Here is a 19133-nt window from a genome sequence, read left to right on the forward strand (position 1 = left end):
CAACTTCATTCGTATCAGGGAACAAGAGTTACCATTCGTAACCGAGAAGTTTTCTGAGTAACAAAGGCATACACGATGATACGAACAGTAACAATGGCATCCTTTTTTCTGTATCAATCTCATCCATTGGAAGTGCATCAAAGTGGACTTACATTGGCAGCAGAAAACAGCATCTTCTCAACATGAGCAACACAAACCAAACTCTTCCAGTCTCAGCTACAACTACAGTGTTTTACAGGGACAAAGTAGGCGTTGTTTGTGGGCAGCCAATGAGAAACAAAATTCTCTGGTCTGAAGAAACAAAGATTGAACTCTTTAGCCTGAATAGCAAGCGTCATGTCTGGAGAAAACCAGGCACTGCTCATCACCTGGCCAATACCATCCCTACAGTGAAGCATGGTGGTGGCAGCATCATGCTGTGGGGATGTTTCTCAACGGCAGGAACTGGGAGACTAGTCAGGATCGAGGGAAAGATGAATGCAGCAATGTACAGAGACATCCTTGATGAAAACCTGCTCCAGAGCGCTCTGGACCTCAGACTGGGGCGACGGTTCATCTTCCAACAGGACAACAACCCTAAGCACAGAGCCAAGATAACAAAGGAGTGGTTCCGGGACAACTCTGTGAATGTCCTTGAGTGGCCCAGCCTTGAACCCGATGGAGCATCTCTGGAGAGATCTGAAAATGGCTGTGCACCGACGCTCCCCATCCAACCTGATAGAGCTTGAGAGGTCCTGCAAAGAAGAATGGGAGAAACTGCCCAAAAATAGGTGTGCCAAGCTTGTAGCATCATACTCAAAAAGACTTGAGGCTGTAATTGGTGCCAAAGGTGCTTCAACAAAGTATTGAGCAAAGGCTGTGAATACTTCTGTACATGTGATTTTTTCTTTTTTCTTTTTTAATAAATTTGCAAAGATTTCAAACAAACTTCTTTCACGTTGTCATTATGGGGTATTGTTTGTAGAATTTTGAGGAAAATAATGAATTCAATCCTTTTTGAAATAAGGCTATAACATAACAAAATGTGGAAAAAGTGAAGCGCTGTGAATACTTTCCAGATGCACTGTATACCATGGCACTAAATATATTCATATACCACACTACTTATGTTACCATGTTGATAGTTTGAAAGTACTTCAAAGACTTGTATATGCATGTTCCATAAATGATAATAATTCTATAAAATGAGTGACTATATTTATATGTACAAACTTTCATTCATTTCAGTCAAAATACAGTATTGACAGTTTCTACATGCATCTCCTATGTATGTAGTCTACCTTATACTTACAAAGGCTGATAGGCAAAGAAATATTATTTTGTAGCAGGTCCAGAAACAAAAACTCATTATTTCAATAAGAGATGGTGAGTGCTGGGAAAATAGCCAAGCGGTCCAGTGATCCTTCACATTTTCTGCATGAACTACAAAACACTTCAACCTATAGTTGTTTCCTTTTCCTCTTTAATCGCTTGACCTCAAGACATTTGACAGATTTGAAACATTGTGAAATTGAAAAAGGATTAGTGCACATTCTGTTTTAAAGAACAAAAGAAAGTTGACAAAACATACACCCTTCCCTTATGTTCTTCGATCCTTATTATTAATGGAACGCAGTAATGAAAGTACTCAAAGCCAAATGAAAGTACACTTTAATTATTACTTTAAAAAGCATATAAACATGTGCAGAGAACAGAAGAAATCAGTTTTAAAGTAACAAAAGAACCATATATGAACAGTAATTCATAGGTGAAAAAGGTTTTTATTTATTCTAGAATATTTCATGAAGGGTTAATTTAAGGTCATGTGGAAAAAGGTAAAAAGCTTTATAAATTGGGAGTTAATGCATGTGCTGAACATTCAGAGACTCTCTAAGAGACTGATTTATACAACTGATCATAGAGATTATTTTCTTATTAATGCTTCTATCTTACTTCACTGCAGATGTAAAATGAACATTTTTGAACTTGGGCATTTCCATTACCTCAGTAAAAGACAAGCCCCTTCATTACAGTTCAGGGTAATCAACAAAACATGTTTTGGGAAATACAGCATATCTGCTCAAAAACAGTATCCGAACTATACATATTCACTATGGAAATATTTTTAATCAATAGTTGTTTCTTATTAGTTGAATGTAAAAATGACATTCTTCTTTCACAGTTTCAGTTAAAAAACAAAAATTGGAAAACACTAAAAAAATCTGAATCTGAAAGCATGGACAAATAAAGGTTCAACCTAGAATAAACCAGCTATAAGAAGACGGGTGTACATTTGGCCCTGCCACTGCAGGTGACAATAACATTCCTGTTAACTGAACTGATACACTGAAAGCATAAGGAAAAGCCTTTTGAATGAATGCCTTCTTTAGAAAACAACAGGTCAGTTCATCATAAGTTTATAAAGTGTCCATTTTCAGTGCTTTATCATATTCATCATGGAATCATTCATGGTCGAGCTATGAACTCATTCCACAATTTCCATTGGCTCTTCCTTCTCTGATCCATTTGATTGATTGCAGTTTATTCCATTCTTCTGGTGGTTCTCTGATCGGACGCTCTTCTCTTTATGATCGCAATCAGGCCTGGGGAACTTCTCAGACGGTGTTGGGGAGTTGTGTTCAGGGCTGTCAGTCACTGTCCTTTCCTTACTTGTACCTGAGGCAGTTTCTTCAATTTCCTTCTGGGAGTCAGCTGGACAGAGCGGACTGTCCATCTCATCCCGAGAGTCGTCACAGTCGCTTGATCCTGCGGTAGAACCAGTGACACATTCCCAAACAGTGTTTGAGACCTCCGGGACTTTCTCAGCTTTTTGAGTGACTTCAGGCAGCTTTCCTCCTTCAACACTGCTTGCTTCAAGACTAACAATCTCTCCGTTGTTGACACTGGTGCCATTATTGAGAGGTAACTCTACAGAAGAGGCATCTAGATTTGGCTCATGGTCTTCTGATGAGCCCTCAGGAGGTTTTTCGGAGTCAACTCTCATTATGGAGTCACTGTCGCCTTCCTTCTTTGCATCTATAAGATCACCAACTGGCTTGCTGTGTTTTGGCTCACTTGCGGCTTCTCCATCCTTGTGTTTGTATCGTGAATGAACTTCGTCATTTGCTGCACTATCTCCGCTGCCAGCTAAAGAGTTCTGTCGCTTCTCAGACTTCTTCTTGAAGCGTTTTTGGATTTTTCTGGGGCACCATACAAACTTGTCTTTGGGCTCAAAGTGCTGAAAGGCAAAGCGGACCAGCTTCCTGCGCTCACGCTTGTCACGCACGGCAAACAGGAAGTAGTCGAGCACACTGCGTTTAACACTGCTTAGGGTCTTCCTGACGAGGGTCTCCTCAAGGAAAAAGCGCACAAGAGGGGCTTGGAAATGCTCAAAACCCAGCTCTCCCAGGCTCTTGAGGATCCTAGTAATTCTGAGATTATTGTGCATGTTTCTGAAAGCAAATATAACATTTTTCAGTGATGTGTCATTCACATGGATATAAATAGCCTATTTAAAAATGGCTGTAACTTCAAAATATATCAACCTATATCTGTTAAAGAGGTCATATGATGCTTTTTAATGTTTTCCATTTCCTTTAGTGTGAAATGTATGTGTTTGTGTGTGTATAAGATCTGCAAAGCTACAAAGCTCATAGTCTCCCACAAAGGTATTTATTCTGTCTAACAGAGAGCACTGATCCAGACCTGCCTAAAACGCCAGATATTACTTCTGCACACATCCACATCACAATGTGAAATATTAGTATAATACGCATAGAAAGAAGATGAGGCTTTGGTTAATTGTAGTGTTGTCACAGAAATGCTGTGTGTTTGGATGCGAAAGCAAAACTGCTTTGTTTGGCCTTTTGAAAATGGATGAAATTAGGAATCAATGGTTAAGATTTATTTCTAACGCTGTTCGTGAGCAGTACAAACCAAAAGTTTGCTTGTGCACAGCGCATTTTATGGAGGACAGCTTCCTAAATTGTGTGTTTACAATCGCTTTAAGAAGCCTTAGAAGCTGAAGCTCACGATTATGGTAAGGACTGTTACAATTCAGACACACGCTTGATGTGTTTAGCCAATCACAGCGCACTGGGTCAGCTGGCCAATCAGAGCACTCTGGGCTTTTCAGAAGGAGGGGCTTTGTAGAAATCAGAGCATTTCAGACAGACTGGGAATAGAGGAGCTGCAATAATGTACAGTATGTCAAAAATAATGTGTTTTTGGAACATTAAAGGATGTTAACCTACACTATTACACCCAAATAAAAAAAGATAATGAACTTTTAAAATAGCATCATATGACCCATTTAAACAATTGGGGTGTCTCAAGATGGTACATACCAATTTTGTGTGAACTGAATAAACGGCCTTGGACGAGTTATAAAAAGGAGGGTTTTCAAAGAACTTTTTGTGTGGAAATGGATAAGCATGTGTGATTTTGGGGGCACTGAATGATTCAGAGAAAACAATTTTATTGGCAAAAATGTAAATTTGCTTACTATAGCACCATCTTGTTGCCAATTATACACAGGCTCACGTAGTTGCCATGTACATATATGCTAAATTTCATACCAATCAGTGATTTACAATGCAAGTTATTAGCAGCTGAAATTTGATGTGATTTTTGTTGATTTGTACAATTGATTTTTCATGGCTTAGCACATGGATTAGCACTTGTCCAGAAGAAGCTCCATATCAAATGAAAATTTCCTTGATCAAACCGTTATGAAGTTATGACAGATTGTTAGCTGTAGCACCACCTATTGACCTTATTCAGAGCAGCGCCATGACAGGTATGAAAGCGAGGCTGTGAGGGGTAGACGTAGGACAGTTGTATGTCTATCCCTCACAGCCTCTCTTTAATTTCCGTCAAAAATCAAAGATGGCGCTGCAGTGAATAAGGTCTATGGTCAAGCAAATGTCAGTTTATATGTGGTGATTTCAAAATTGATCTTGTCAATGAGTAATTTAATTTTTCTATTTTCAAATATATGTTGGGTTAATTTGATATAAATGTCAGCATGAATTAAATTGGCCATTGGTCAGCTTTGTCTTGGATACTGGTTATAGTCATTGAAGATCAAAAAAAATAGTTTGAAAGACAGGCAGGAACCTCACCTCTCTAGATTGGCGAATCGCTCCCTCCAGTTCTCAGCGCGCTTCACCTCCCCCGTTTCTCTGTTGAGCAGCTGTATCCCGTAGAAGCCCAGCATGAGTTCGTAGGAATCCAGTAGACGACTCTTAGCTTCATCGCTCTCCCTGAACGCCTGCGGACAACAGGACAATAAAGACACCTTGCGACATTCCTATCCAGAACGCACATACAATGAGAAGGTTTGGAGTCTCTGGTACTGTGTTTATTACCAGTTTGGCCACTCACTTGGATTTCTTTCTTGGTGAGCTCTGCAGCCATGTAGTTCACCCCTGGCTCTCGCAAAGGAAACAACCTAAGAGACACACAGCTTCAATTTTACAAAGCACTTCATCTGCTTAGGAAAACCCAATAAAAAGCACACTTTTCCAGAGACCTTCACAAATCTCATCAAACACTGCTAAACAAGGTTAAGGAGGTGTTTCTTACCACTGAATGTAGGAATGAACTCTCTCCAGTCTTTTGTAATCCGTCTTCCACTCTGTGTGAAATGTCTCAATCGACACATCTGAAGCACAAAACAAGAGCTCAAATGAAGCGCAATACACCTTGACTCTGGGACTTGTTATTGCAGCTCAAGAGAAATCAAGGACGTACCATCAGGCGATGACTTAATTTCATTTAGATAGAATTTTAAATTAATCATTCTTTCTTCTGGGCATTCCTCTTCATTGATATTCTATAATGAGATCATCACATCAACATGTCAGTTTTTCTTTTTTATGAATTCAAAGTGCACTTTTTAGTTTACTAAAAAAGAAGAAAATCCCAAGCTTACTGGATATCCATGTCTATAGTTCTGCATGTCCTTGGCCGCTCTGAGGTTTCTTGAGGAAGAGTTGGACCACTGGAACGATCAAAGGACCAAACATTAGTTTCAACTCCCTTTAACTGGCTACATCCCAATTCCCAAATTATCCATGGTAGACTGTTTGAGAATAGTGGTTCTCAGACTTTTCTGACTGTTTCAGTACTACCTTCGATCAAATCAAAGCACCCAAATACTGCCAATCTGTGGAGAACACACATTTTGCAGACCATTTCAAATATTACAATCCAATTTAAACACATTCATATCCAATAAATATATATTTATACACTTGGGATCAATTTAGTTCAGTGGTTCTCAAACTAGGGTATGTGAGGTGGAAGCCAGCAAAATGCTGAGTTTTGCCATTCATTTAATTTTACTCCACCTTAAAATAACATTGAAACCAAGCATGTATTTCTGACTGGCAAAATGCTATAAATACACGACATTCAAATAAAACTACTTTATCTTTTTGCGGTCAAAACTGACTGCATCCACACGAGCAGCATTCATATGATAGACTAGATGGCATGCAGAGTTTGCTATCTTAGCAAATCACGCTACATTACTGCCGTTCTCGACAACGTACCTGTGTAAAAGAGGGGATTAAGCACTTACTAGCAGGAAAAACAAATACAGACTGTGTGCATAGAGATTGATTAAGACTCAAACGATACAAAAACATACCCTGTGTGAGGTCTTGTTTTTAAGTTTTGTTAATAATATAATATACTAGCAAGAATGCAAATCCAAATATTCACACGATTGCAAAGGTGACACTGATTTTAAGGGTAATATTAAGTGACAAACATTTTAACCACAGTATTGTCAGTATTGTTTGCTCTATTTTGCAACAAAATAATAGTTCCAGTGAAAGCCACAGCTTTCAACAATCGAGTCAATGATTCAATGACCCATTCATAAATACAGCCACTTGCTTCATTACTAAATGAATGAATGACTCGATGGGCCCTATTTTATTGATCTAACCACATGGTCTAAAGCGCATGGCGCAGGTGCACTTAGGGCATGTCCGAATCCTCTTTTGCTAGTTTAACGACAGGAAAATTGGTCGGTGCGCCTGGCGCATGGTCCAAAAGGGTCTCTTAATGAGTCATGGGTGTGTTTTAGGCATAACGTGCAATAAACCAATCAGTGTCTCATCTCTTATTCCTTTTAAAAGCAAGGCGCACTTGCACCATGCCGGAATTTGCAAGTGGAAAAACTGAACGCTTCTCTAGTGAGGAAACGGATCTGCTCATGCACGAGGTTAAAGCGACCATCTACGGGACAAGCCGGATTCCACCAAAGCATTTTTATCTTTATTTTTTAATATTTGGCATGTTTGTGTGCTGCTGTGTGTGTAATAAGCAGATTGTACGCGCGTTGTGCACCCGACTCTAGGCGCATATTACTAATGCGCCCTTTAAATAACAAAAAAAATTCTGTGCCACTGACAAACTAAAACCTGGTCTAAAGTCAATGGTGCGGTATTTTTTTTTTGTATTATTATTTAAAGAGCGCATTTTCAGTTGCCTCAAAATAGCAACACGCCAACAACGCACCTGAACACACCTCGTTTTCAGACCTGCACGTCCATGGGCGAACAGATGGGCGCGAGTGCATTTGCTATTTAAACAACGTGGCGCTGAACATGAAAATGATAACTGCAAAACTAGCTGAAACTTGCAAAAAAACACTTGCGTCGCACCTGACGCCGCATTGCGCCGGGTGTATGATAGGGCCCGATGACTCACGTTAAGACAGTAACTTACTGCCACTTACTGGTGGATTTAGTTGAATATTTAAAAGTGTCACTTCATTTTTACCATCATTGCATAATTCTCTATTGAACAATTTTTATTTAAAACATTATTTATTTTATAAAGGTAAAAAAATCAATTTAAGAGGGCAAATATTGTCCCTTAATGGAAAAGGTGTGACTGCAGTCTAAGTGTTAGAGAGGGGGTACGCAGAATGCCTCAGGGGGTACGACTCTCTAAAAGGTTTGGGAACAACTGATTTAGTCTATGTGAAAACTTCTCCTGTCTGCTTTCAAGCACCTTACTAATATGACACTCAAGGCCGAGTGCTGAATCTAGTGTTTCTGAGTCATAAACAGACCACTCTTGAAGCTCGCCTACAGTGAATCAAGCTCACAGACTTAACAGAGTGTGTTTTTGGCCATTCTCATTTCTGCAGAAGAACACGTGTTTGGTGTGCGAGGTGAGTGCGCAACTTAAAACACAACCTCATCCATTTACATCCTGCACTTCCAATGGAAATGAAAGTCTTATTGGATGCATTAAGACACATTTAATATATAAAATAAACACGAAAAGTAATAAATGGAATAACATATAGTCACAAGCAGCACTGGTGTACAATAATCTTTCAAATATAATGCATACAAAAGTCAACAGTCTTGAATCTTCACTGATACTGATTTGATAATACAGCTTAAGACAGCCAAGACTGTTCCAAAAGAGACAACTGGCTTCAAAAGGAAATCAGGAAATGTTCAGCCACTGACGCAAAAAGAAAAAAAAAAGAAAAAAAGGACTTAAAAGGATTTCTTATGAAGTTGTCCCTCGAGTGGAGCATCAGAAATTCAAGAAATGTGTCATGTTTACTCAGAATGTATGTGTGTGTGTGTGTGTGTGTGTGTGTGTGTGTGTGTGTGTGTGTGTGTGTGTGTGTGTACAGGACTTGTGAAGCTTGGACCTTGCACTCACAAGATGTAGGCCAATTAAAAATGATGGGCCGCCTAAAAATATCTGCAAAATGATTAAATGAAGCTATTAGCAGCTGGAATTTAATTTGGTTGCTGGAAGCCATTTTGTTGGTTCGTACAAATAATTTTTCCTTTGCCTATAGAAGATGCACATCAAATTTAACTTTCCATGATCAAATTGTTTCAGAGTTATGACCGTTTTTAGTTGCCCTTATGGGAAGAATCTCCTGCTGTCTATGTGTATGAAGTGCCATTACATTTGGTCTTTGTGTTTAGCAGATATACAACAAAATGGGTGATGCTAAAAAAGGTCCCAGATATGCACCAGTTTGGGCAGGTTTACGGTCTTTTACTGAGATTACAGATGGCAGACAGCCACACTGTTAGGGCAGGAAAAGAAAAGGAGGAAGAAACAAAACAATATGGGTTGAACCCCTAAAATAATGTTTCAAATGAAAATTAATTCATTTGAATAAATAATGAAATTAAATTAATTTAAATATATGAATTTAACAGAGTCGTGCTGAGGGCAAACCGAATACCACAGCTTGAGGTTTCATAGTACTCTGAAAATAGTGTGCTGAAGGAAGTATGTCCAGTGAATTTTTGATGCATGGTTTTTGGACTAATATTGTCCATAACCAACAGCACTACTAAGAGATTTTTTTGAGAATGTTGCATTGGTTTTCTATTGTATTTTTCAGTTCTAGAAAAAGACGACAAGTGAAAGGCGGTCTGGCGGAAGCTATATATTTTACTTCATAACTTGTTAAATATGGATATTTTTCTTACACAAATGCATAGCTCCGCTTCAGAAGGCCTTTATTAACCCCGCGGAGCTGTGTGGAGTACACGTTTATGATGGATGGATGCAATTTCTTACTCGTGACCCCTGTTCACTGTCATTATAAAGCTCGATTGCGTCAGGATATTTATTAATATTTCTCCAATTGTGTTCATCAGAATGAAGAAAGTCATATACATCTAGGATAGCTTGAGGGTGAGCAAAGATTGGGCTAATTTTCATTTGAAAGTGAACTAATCCTTTAAGTCTTAAACACAACAACATTGGTGTTTCTCCACTTAAAAGTATGTCATCAGTGAATGGCACACTTTTTAGTAAATGAAGCAGCTTCTGCAGCTTTATAGACTCATACTTCTACTACAAGGCAAAACAGAAATTCTCCTTGCTAATTATTAACAATATACACACTTTACCTCTAATAAACTATTTAAACATTACTCCACAACACCAGCTCGAATTTATTTCACTTCATTTAATTCAATTATTCCTTTTATTGAAATAAAAAATAATTAGTCCGCTTTTTTTTTACACAACACAGAGCTATTTATTTTTAAAGCTCAGTTGCAGATTGACTTGAATGCGCTAAAACAAGACTGCAACTGGTAAAATATATCATGGGTGACAAAATATAGTGTGCCGGATTTACACCATTTTTAAAAAGCAGAACCACACGATTAAAATACCATGGCAATGAGCCAACTGATTATAGGCCGTATATTCGATGTATATTCCGATTAAAATCTGAGACAATTCGATGTAAAAATTCAGTATATTTTGTCAAGATTACAGTAGCGAGCAAATGCTGTGGTTTTGAACAACTGATGCAGACTGAAGGTGTTTCACGCGACTCATCTGTGGCCCGATGTGACGTTCAGCAGACGACGTGAAGATCGGCGGCGAGTGACGTAGTTCCGGTCAGCAGAGCTTATGATAAATAACTAGCTAAAATGCTATTCTACAAACCACACTCAAACAATAAAAGTAAACCGACTACAAATAAATAACCCGTCAAAAGGGTTTATCTACACACTTCCCGCTAGTGCGTTTCTGAGGAAAAGATGCGCGCGGAGGTGACTGTCCGTCTAACACACAATATAACCCAGATAAAACACGCCGCGAATAAAACCGACGGGTCCAAGAGGCGATATAACATAAAAAGTAACACAGTGTATCAGTTCACAGATTAATGAGAAAGAATAACATACGAATGCGGGCCGTGTTTTCTTGCTGCGGCCGGTGTTTTCCAGCTCGTCCCCGTCGCTCTCCGTGTCCCAGGTGGAGTCATATTCACACACTAGATCGTCGTCCATCCCTAAAGATCATATGAGTGACGATAAATGTGATCAAACACCTGGAGTTTGCCAAGAATCCGCACCGCTCCATTGGATGTGCAGATGTCCGCGGGCCGCAGCAGCTCACTGACTGACTGCACTCATCATCACAATCACTCACTCCCTCGCGCGCTGCTCGACACAAATACTGCCCTAGAGTCCCTGTATAATGCCTTGAACAGAGTAGCCTACACACTAACCACCTTTGTGTGCTGATGTTATCATTACAATATGTTCATATGTTGCTGTTATCATAATTACAGGTGTGTCAAACTCAAGTGTACCCTTATGTGGCTTGTTTGTTTGTTTGTTAACCGTGCAGGACAGACATGCTCACAATCAGTTATGCTCCTTTTATCACCAGCATTTGGGTACAATAAAAGAGCACATGGTATTTACTAACACCAAAGATCTGAGGTCTGGAAAATACATAAACCATAAAATCACTAGGTCATATTAAGAAATCAACAAAAATATTAACAAGAAAAAAACTATTGGTTGGATAACCTTTAGCTGTAACTTGATAAAGCTTGTCAAGACAAACTTTGATGTTGGCTTGAAGCCTTGTTTGAAATTTTAAAATGATATTAAAAATAAATATTCTTGAATTTAGAAGATTTAACAGGCCTGACAAACAAACAAAAAACATCAGACAGGACGCAGTGGATAGCCTACACACCCCTGTTAAAACAGCTGTTTTTTTGTGATGTAAAAAATGAAAGAAAGATAAATCATATCAGAACTTTTGCACCTTTAATGTAAAAATTGCAACCTAGGCTATGCATTGCCATTCAAAAACAAATTTCAGAGAGAAAAGATAAAAATAAAAACTTAAAATAACTGCAAAATCTTAAAATAACACAATTATAAAAATATCCTTTTATAAGTGGGTATGAGGCTGTGAATGTGCAAAAGTTCTGATTTATCTTTGTTTCAAATTTCACATTACAAAAATCATCAGATTTAACAGAGTTGTGAAGATCTTTTATATCCCCTGAAGATCAGAGTGTCAGCCTCAGACGGCACATTCTCGCTTCCTTCACTGAACATCTGCTGCATACGACACACTGAACTGAAAACACTTTTGCAAAGTCAGAAGCCTAAATCTGATTGGCTGACATCTTCAGGGTTGTGTGGCATCTTTAATTTTCTGCCGAGAAACAGAGACTGTGACAGTGAGCATTTAACATGAGCAACTAAATGCTGAAAGATTAGCCCAAACAAATTGCTAGTTGGTCCGACTAGTTCTAAAGACACAATCTTAACAGAGCAGCTTTGTTTATGCAACTGGCCGCTGCATTGTTGCCAGGGCATTTCTTGGGTGTTTCTAGTTGGTTGCTATTAGTGTTTGAAATGAACACCCGCCAACCAACTAAATGTAACACATATCAATTCACTAGCCACTTTGACTGGTCATGATTCATAAATGAACCAAGGTTTCAAAACAAAGCATAAAGAGGGTTGCACACTGGATGAGAACCGACATGTCTTTAGAATTTGAATACATTGTTTTCTATGAATGTAGGCAGATTGGCGGAAGCATTCGACATCTATCGCTCAACTACGACTGTAGTAGCTGTTCAATATCCTGCTGCGCCATTTCCATTGAGTTACATTAACAACCATTTGCCAAACAAATGTTTACTTAAAGAGCCAGCTCACTTTTGTGTGCTTGCTGCAGAGAAATCTAGAGGGAGCACAAGATAAGCACAAGACAAGATATAGAGATATTAAGCTACAAAGAAAAAAACATTGTAAAAACTGTATTGTCTGACAGAGGAGAGAGGAGGCTGAACAAGGTGGATTTACCATCCCTCTTCTTGTATTATATAATGAAGGAAATCATTATTTTCTTAAAACAGTCTATGGTATTTCTGTTATGGGCAATGTCTGTATTTGGTATTTGAGGTGACTGAGGGTCTGACCCGTGTCAGGAACGCAGGAACAGTGTTTACTCATTTAGCCCGGCTTCCAGAGAACAAACATGTACTTGTTTTGTGCTTAATTTCTCATTCAGCCAAATTAATCAAGAGCTATATTTTGTAGTAAGAGAATTATCTGTTTGAACTTTATTCTTATTCATTTTATTCTGCTCTTCTCATGATAGCAGTATGAGACATGTCTGTGTCTGAGGTCATGAAGGTCGACAACACACCTCATGTATCCACTAACACATATGCATACTTAGTATGTGTAATTCTTTTTAGTATTTATAGCTCAATTTGTCACTATGTTAAACTATGACAGTGAATCATGAGTAGAAGTTTATATCCATGCTCTGTGTGGATATAGTTTTCATGTTCTGTTCCAGTGAAATCCTGACAAATGCTCTGCCTTTTTTAACTTAATTTTTTGAACAGCTTTTCCTTTTTACCAAAGTTTCTTAGAACAAAGAGTGTCAAAGATAATGTCTTGGATTAACCTCATATTCGAAAAGAGCAGAATACCATGTTCGGATGTTGCTAATGCTATATAAAGCTATCGTAAACTGTAGAAATGACATCAACTCATTATCCATTTGACTATCAGTATTAGTGTTTCTGTATCTTAAGTTTGAGGCTGGATCCTCTTACTCATTGTTCTATGGCTATGGAAGTGTGGAGAACTTTGTCTTCACTAAACTCTCTGTCAACTGATTGAACTTCATCTTTGACTCCTGGTCTTCATTGAGCACATTGGTCTCTTTATGTGGTTAAACTGTAAATCCCCTACAATGCGTTCAGCATGACAGCTGTCATCCTCGCCTCAGTGCATTGTCTTGTACTGGGTGATCTAATAGTTAACAGATTCTGTGAATTATTTGAGAAGAAGTCCCCACAACTAGATGGAGTAACAAATATTACAGCAGTGTGAAAAAAACATGCCCAGTAGATGGTAGTAATGGAACATTGTTGTAAAGCTGGGATTTCCCAACTTTTTTGTCTGCTGAACCCCTCTGATGTAAAATATTCACATGAATTTCCCCTGAGATTTTAAGTTATTTCAATAATTTAAACACATTTGCATGTTCTCGGTTCTCTGATCTTTTACTCTTTACAGAACATGCAAGTAAATAATCAAATATTTCAGTAAGGGTTTCATTGTTTTTATTTTAAAAATTTTAATTTGAATAATTTATTCATTAGATTTCTATTTACAGGAAAAATGCCACATTCAATATTATGCTGAGCAGAAGTGTGAAGTCCCAATCTTGAGAGTTAATTTTTTTCTGACGACGAAACAATGCCTTCATTCATAGTCGGCAGGGCAACAGTTGGACTGATGGCCAGAATAAACCAAGATCATGACTGAGCCGTGAGATGGAGATGCTCGTTCTGCTGCGCTGTTTGGCATGTGGGGCATCTTAACGTGTGACCAAAGGCACATTTGCAATGCCTACTTCCACTGTATGCAGGGTTGTGCACAATGTACTGTATGTGAGTATTTCTTACTTGGATACTAGGCTAGACCTTTCTGAGAAAAAACAAACATTTAATGCACTATTTCATGTGTGTCTTTTTGTTCTATGGTGTTTATTTGTCCTATTGCGTGGGCGTGGCCGCATTAGCGGATAATGAGGTGACTTACGAAAGACTGACATCTCTCTATTTTCAAACAGATTACATAAACAGAGAATATTTGTTTTTGATTTGACTTAAAACCTGGCATTTCAATGTTTCTTTAGACATATGTCTCATGTTTGTGTGATAAGTATTCTCTAAGTTACAGTTCATTTTCTGAGGACTATCAGAATGGATGCGACCGCCGACCCCTGAGAGTTAATTAACTGACACTCAGGAGATGTCATAAAACAGGAAACGAGACACAGAGAATCCATTGTAGTTTATGTGCATATTTTCCTATTGGATAAAAAATGTATACAACTCAGTTGAGCACATAAGTTCTTTTATGTACATTTTAAGAATTTATGTGCATCTTGGAGTTTCCATCCGGCGTTTTTTTTTATGCGATATTTCATTTTTGAGGGTCTAAACATGCTCGAAAACTCATGAAACTTCCAGAAGTGGTGAAAATTTACATCTGATATGGGTTTCAGAATTAGGTGTGGCAAAATGGCTCGATAGCGCCACCTACAAAATTTCAATTAAGCGCCCTTCGCGCTACGTTTCACGTACAGGTATGACATTCGGAACACACATGTAACAGCCCAATACCTACAAAAAAGCCTCTGGGTGGGTGCAAAATCTGTAAACCCAACAGGAAGTGAGATATTTTTTAATTTTCTCTGCAAAATTTTGGCAGTTTTTGTCATTTCCAGACGTTCTACTTTAACAAACTCCTTCTACAGCTTTAATCAGATCAACATCGTATTTGGTCAGTCTAATCTAAAGGACTTTGCGACGTTAAATTGCGAAGATCTAGAGTTTTCACTAAAGGGCGTGTCCGTGGTGGCCTGACAAAGTTTGATGTTTCGCCATGAAACAGGAAGTTGTTGTAACTTGGGCATACAATGTCCGATCTGCCCCAAACTTCACATGTGTGATAAGAGTCCTGGCCTGAAGACATCTATATGCCAATATTCAGATAGTCATAGCGCCACCTTCTGTCAACAGGAAATGGCATGCTTTACACTGTAATTCACTCCCAGAAACACATTTCAATATGCCATGAAGTGCCAAACATACTAGAAACATGTTAAATCATGCAGCACTTAGCTAAGAGCTAATGTATGTGATTAACGCCACAAAACAGGAAGTTGTTGTAACTCAGGCGTACAATATCCGATCTGCTCCAAACTACACGTTTAATAATAGTCCTGGCCTGAAGACATCTACATGGCAATATTCAGTTACAGTCAAAGTGCCACCTGTTGGCAGCAGGAAGTGTGGCACTTTGAAATTACTTTCACATATTTCCCTTGTATTTACTCACTTACATGCATGTAACCCACTGTTCACTGTTTTCCTAAGGCCAACAGGTGGCGTTCAGAGTGAAACAGCTTCTGAAACAAGAACAAATGTAGGGCGGGAATTGATTTTGTCCATGGGGAATTGATTCAACAGGTTGCCCCACCCTCACGCCAGTAAACACATCATCAGAGAAGAGATGTCTCTGCAAGAGGTAAGGGCTATTTTAATACAAGATGATAATGATGTTATCAGCTTTATTTCTATGTCTTTAGTTTCTTTTTGTGTTTTAGTTTGGTTTTCCCTGTTCCTGTTTGCCTGTGTTCTCGTTCATTATTACTGATCATGCCCTAGTTTGTTTCCATGGTTTTGCAAGCCAGATCAGTGTTTACCATCCCAAATTGTACTGTACTGTACTGCTTGGTGGAAATGAGCCATTACATTTCAGACACATTTTGCTAAGTTTATATATTTCTTATTTGCTAATGAAAATAGTATCAAAAAAGCCAAAGAATCAACATCAAATCATTTCTGTTGTGTTCTGCTGATTCCGTTGCGTTTTGGCTTGATTCCTCTGTTGTTAACTTATGTTTGCTTTTAAATATTGTGTTGTGCACTGCTGGGTCACTATCAAACTCTTAGAATGCTTGGCAAATCAAATTTCAGGAGCGGACATAACTGTAGTATAAACCTCACTGATGCATAGGTGCACAATATGTGTCAGGCAATAACATGAATGTAAATGTGGATAATGAACTATCCACCCACCCATAATAACCACTCACTTTTATATAACACACTGCATTTTCTGTGCTTATCTATACACTCATGTCTGTTGAGAGAAATGAGATGAAAAGACTAAACCATAAGTAAGGTACAGAAGAGCATGAAGCTAAAATCTGTAATCAGTGGTCCAGATTTAATCAGTCAAAGGCAAGATGCCACCAGTGTATTTTTGCAGTAGCCTACTTTATTTTGGTGGCATGAAGCTGTTGAAGTCTCCACTGTAATAATCTATCATTTTACATCCCAGTAAGTGTAAAATTTGCCTTCTTGGTGCTGTTTTATTCTGCTGATGTGACTAATTGGACAGTTAACACATCTCTGTGTGTCACACATTCGGCTCGCCAGCAGTGGCTTTAAATAGTATCATCTACCATCCAGAGACTGTACAGCCGATCGGCCTCAACACTGGACTGCTATTTCTGAATTCGGTTACCATGGCAACAGCTGTAATGAAGAGAAGATGATGATAAGTCAGATAATGTTCATTTTACATATTTTGGTAACTGTATTGTGGTGAATGGACAAACTTATAAATATATGAAGACCTGTACTGTTAATGGTTACAGCCATAGCCAAAAGTATTGGAATATGTTGTTGCATCATGAAATCTTTACTGAAGATTACAGAGACGTAATTTTGCAGCTCGACGCTGAACCTACCATCAGAAATTTGTGTCAGTAAAATTAAATTAGCCTTCTAATAGGACAATTTCTCTAAACCCTTTTGAACCCTATAAAGCCTACTGTATCATACTTGATACCAGTAGCGGCTCCTGACTGTAAATTTAGGTAGGGCAGATACTGGGTCTTAGAGCTAATTTATGATGAACATTTTGTAAGCTTTATTTTCTAATCGCTGAACAGATCAGACACACTTTTGGCAGAATTCTAATGTCCTTGCGTTATTCAGCCTGAGGATGGCGCTCTAATGATGATTGACAGACTTTAATACACATGACACATGCATAGAATGCCATCTGAGAATTGCCTTAATGTAGTATTTATTGCAAGAATATTGCAATAAATAGAATATTGCAAGTTATGTAGGAATTCCAGTGAGGAAAACCAAGTCATGTCTATTCTCAGAAAAACATAACACAAACACAACAGAATTAAACTACTCACATGAGCACGTTTAAACTAAAGGATTTATACTTTCATTAATTTGATACTAAACATAGGAAGAACAGACATACCACCTAGTTACTAACCTGATGCAGACTAATATACACATAGCTGAAGCAGATTGATATCGTCTTGGTCTGGAGCAAGGTTTATGTAAGGTAACGTGAAAAGTGGGTCAGCCTGAAATCTGCCCCAATGGCTTTCAAATATAATGTGCTGCAGTTCCATTTTTCACCACAGATTTACATTGTAAAATTATTTGTACATCAAGTCAATTCATCTTTATGTCTATAGCACTTTATACAATACAGATTGTTTCAAAGCAGCTTTACAGTAATAAACATGAAAATAATGACCAAAAATGCAAACAGAGGATCACACTTTTTCACACTTTAACTCTATTAGTGACAGAAATGGAGAAAAAACCTTGGGAGAAACCAGGCTCAGTCGGGGGGCCAGTTCTCCTCTGGGCAACAAATGCAATTATGATTCAGGCTGCATCACAAGCATAGACTGTATAAAACATGGACGTAGTGTCTGTGACGTCACCCATAGGTTTCTGAAGAGCATTTTTGAAGCCCAAAGTGGGCATAGCCGGTCATCTCTGCTGGCACTTCAGGGACGTGTTGTGCTCATGTCTAGATGCAGGTCCTCCATCTGATCTGGATACGGATCTGACTGACTACGGTAGACCTCGGGATAAACAGAGACTAATATTAGCGTAGATGCCATTGGTCTTATGATGTAGCAAGTACATCAGGTGTTATGGGAAGTGTTCCCAGGTCCGGCTGAACTAATTTATGCAGCAACATTCCTTTAACAGATTTGAATTATAGAAATATGATAATGTGTTATGTGTATGCCAGGTTAAAGAGATGCGTTTTTAGTCTAGATTTAAACTGACAGAGTGTGTCTGCTTCCCGAACAATGCTAAAACTGTTCCAGAGTTTGGGTGCTAAATAGGAAAAGGATCTACCGCCTGCGGTTGATTTTGATATTCTAGGTATTATCAACTGGCCAGAATTTTGAGATCGCAATAGACGTGAAGGACTATAATGCGTTAAGAGCTCGCTCAAGTACTGGGGAGCTAAACCATTTAGTGCTTTGTAAGTAATTAGCAAGATTTTAAAATCTATACAATGTTTAATAGGCTCCCTATGCAGTGTTGACAGAACCGGGCTAATATGGTCATACTTCCTGGTTCTAGTAAGAACCCTAGCTGCTGCATTTTGTATGAGCTGTAGTTTGTTTATCAAGCGAGCAGGGCAACCACCCAGTACAGCGTTACAGTAATCTAACCTTGAGGTCATGAATGCATGAACTGTTCCGCATTTGTCATCGAGAGCATATGTTGTAGTTTAGATATATTTTTAAGATGGAAGAATGCGGTTTTACAGATGTTAGAAATGTGGCTTTCAAATGAAAGATTGGTATCAAAGAGCACACCCAGGTTCCTAACTGACGACAAAGACCTAACAGAGCAGCCATCAAGTTTTAGACAGTATTCTAGGTTATTACGTACAGAAGTTTTTGGGCCAATAATTAGAATCTCTGTTTTT

The 19133-nt window shown here is 38.5% G+C and overlaps 1 protein-coding gene across 1 annotated transcript; it reads right to left on the reverse strand.

Moving 5' to 3' along the window:
- Positions 1 to 1633: 1633 nt before the first annotated feature.
- ogfr (opioid growth factor receptor) lies at positions 1634 to 11105 on the reverse strand. The gene is made up of 7 exons (XM_051880683.1): positions 10692 to 11105; positions 5915 to 5983; positions 5734 to 5815; positions 5566 to 5644; positions 5365 to 5431; positions 5103 to 5251; positions 1634 to 3431 (listed from the first exon to the last, which is right to left on the reverse strand). The coding sequence occupies exons 1-7, from the start codon at positions 10794 to 10796 to the stop codon at positions 2465 to 2467; spliced, it is 1518 nt and encodes a 505-aa protein (XP_051736643.1). The 5' UTR covers positions 10797 to 11105; the 3' UTR covers positions 1634 to 2464.
- Positions 11106 to 19133: the final 8028 nt, after the last annotated feature.

The sequence above is a fragment of the Ctenopharyngodon idella genome, chromosome 22 (assembly GCF_019924925.1).
Source record: "Ctenopharyngodon idella isolate HZGC_01 chromosome 22, HZGC01, whole genome shotgun sequence".
NCBI classification, from domain to species: domain Eukaryota; kingdom Metazoa; phylum Chordata; class Actinopteri; order Cypriniformes; family Xenocyprididae; genus Ctenopharyngodon; species Ctenopharyngodon idella.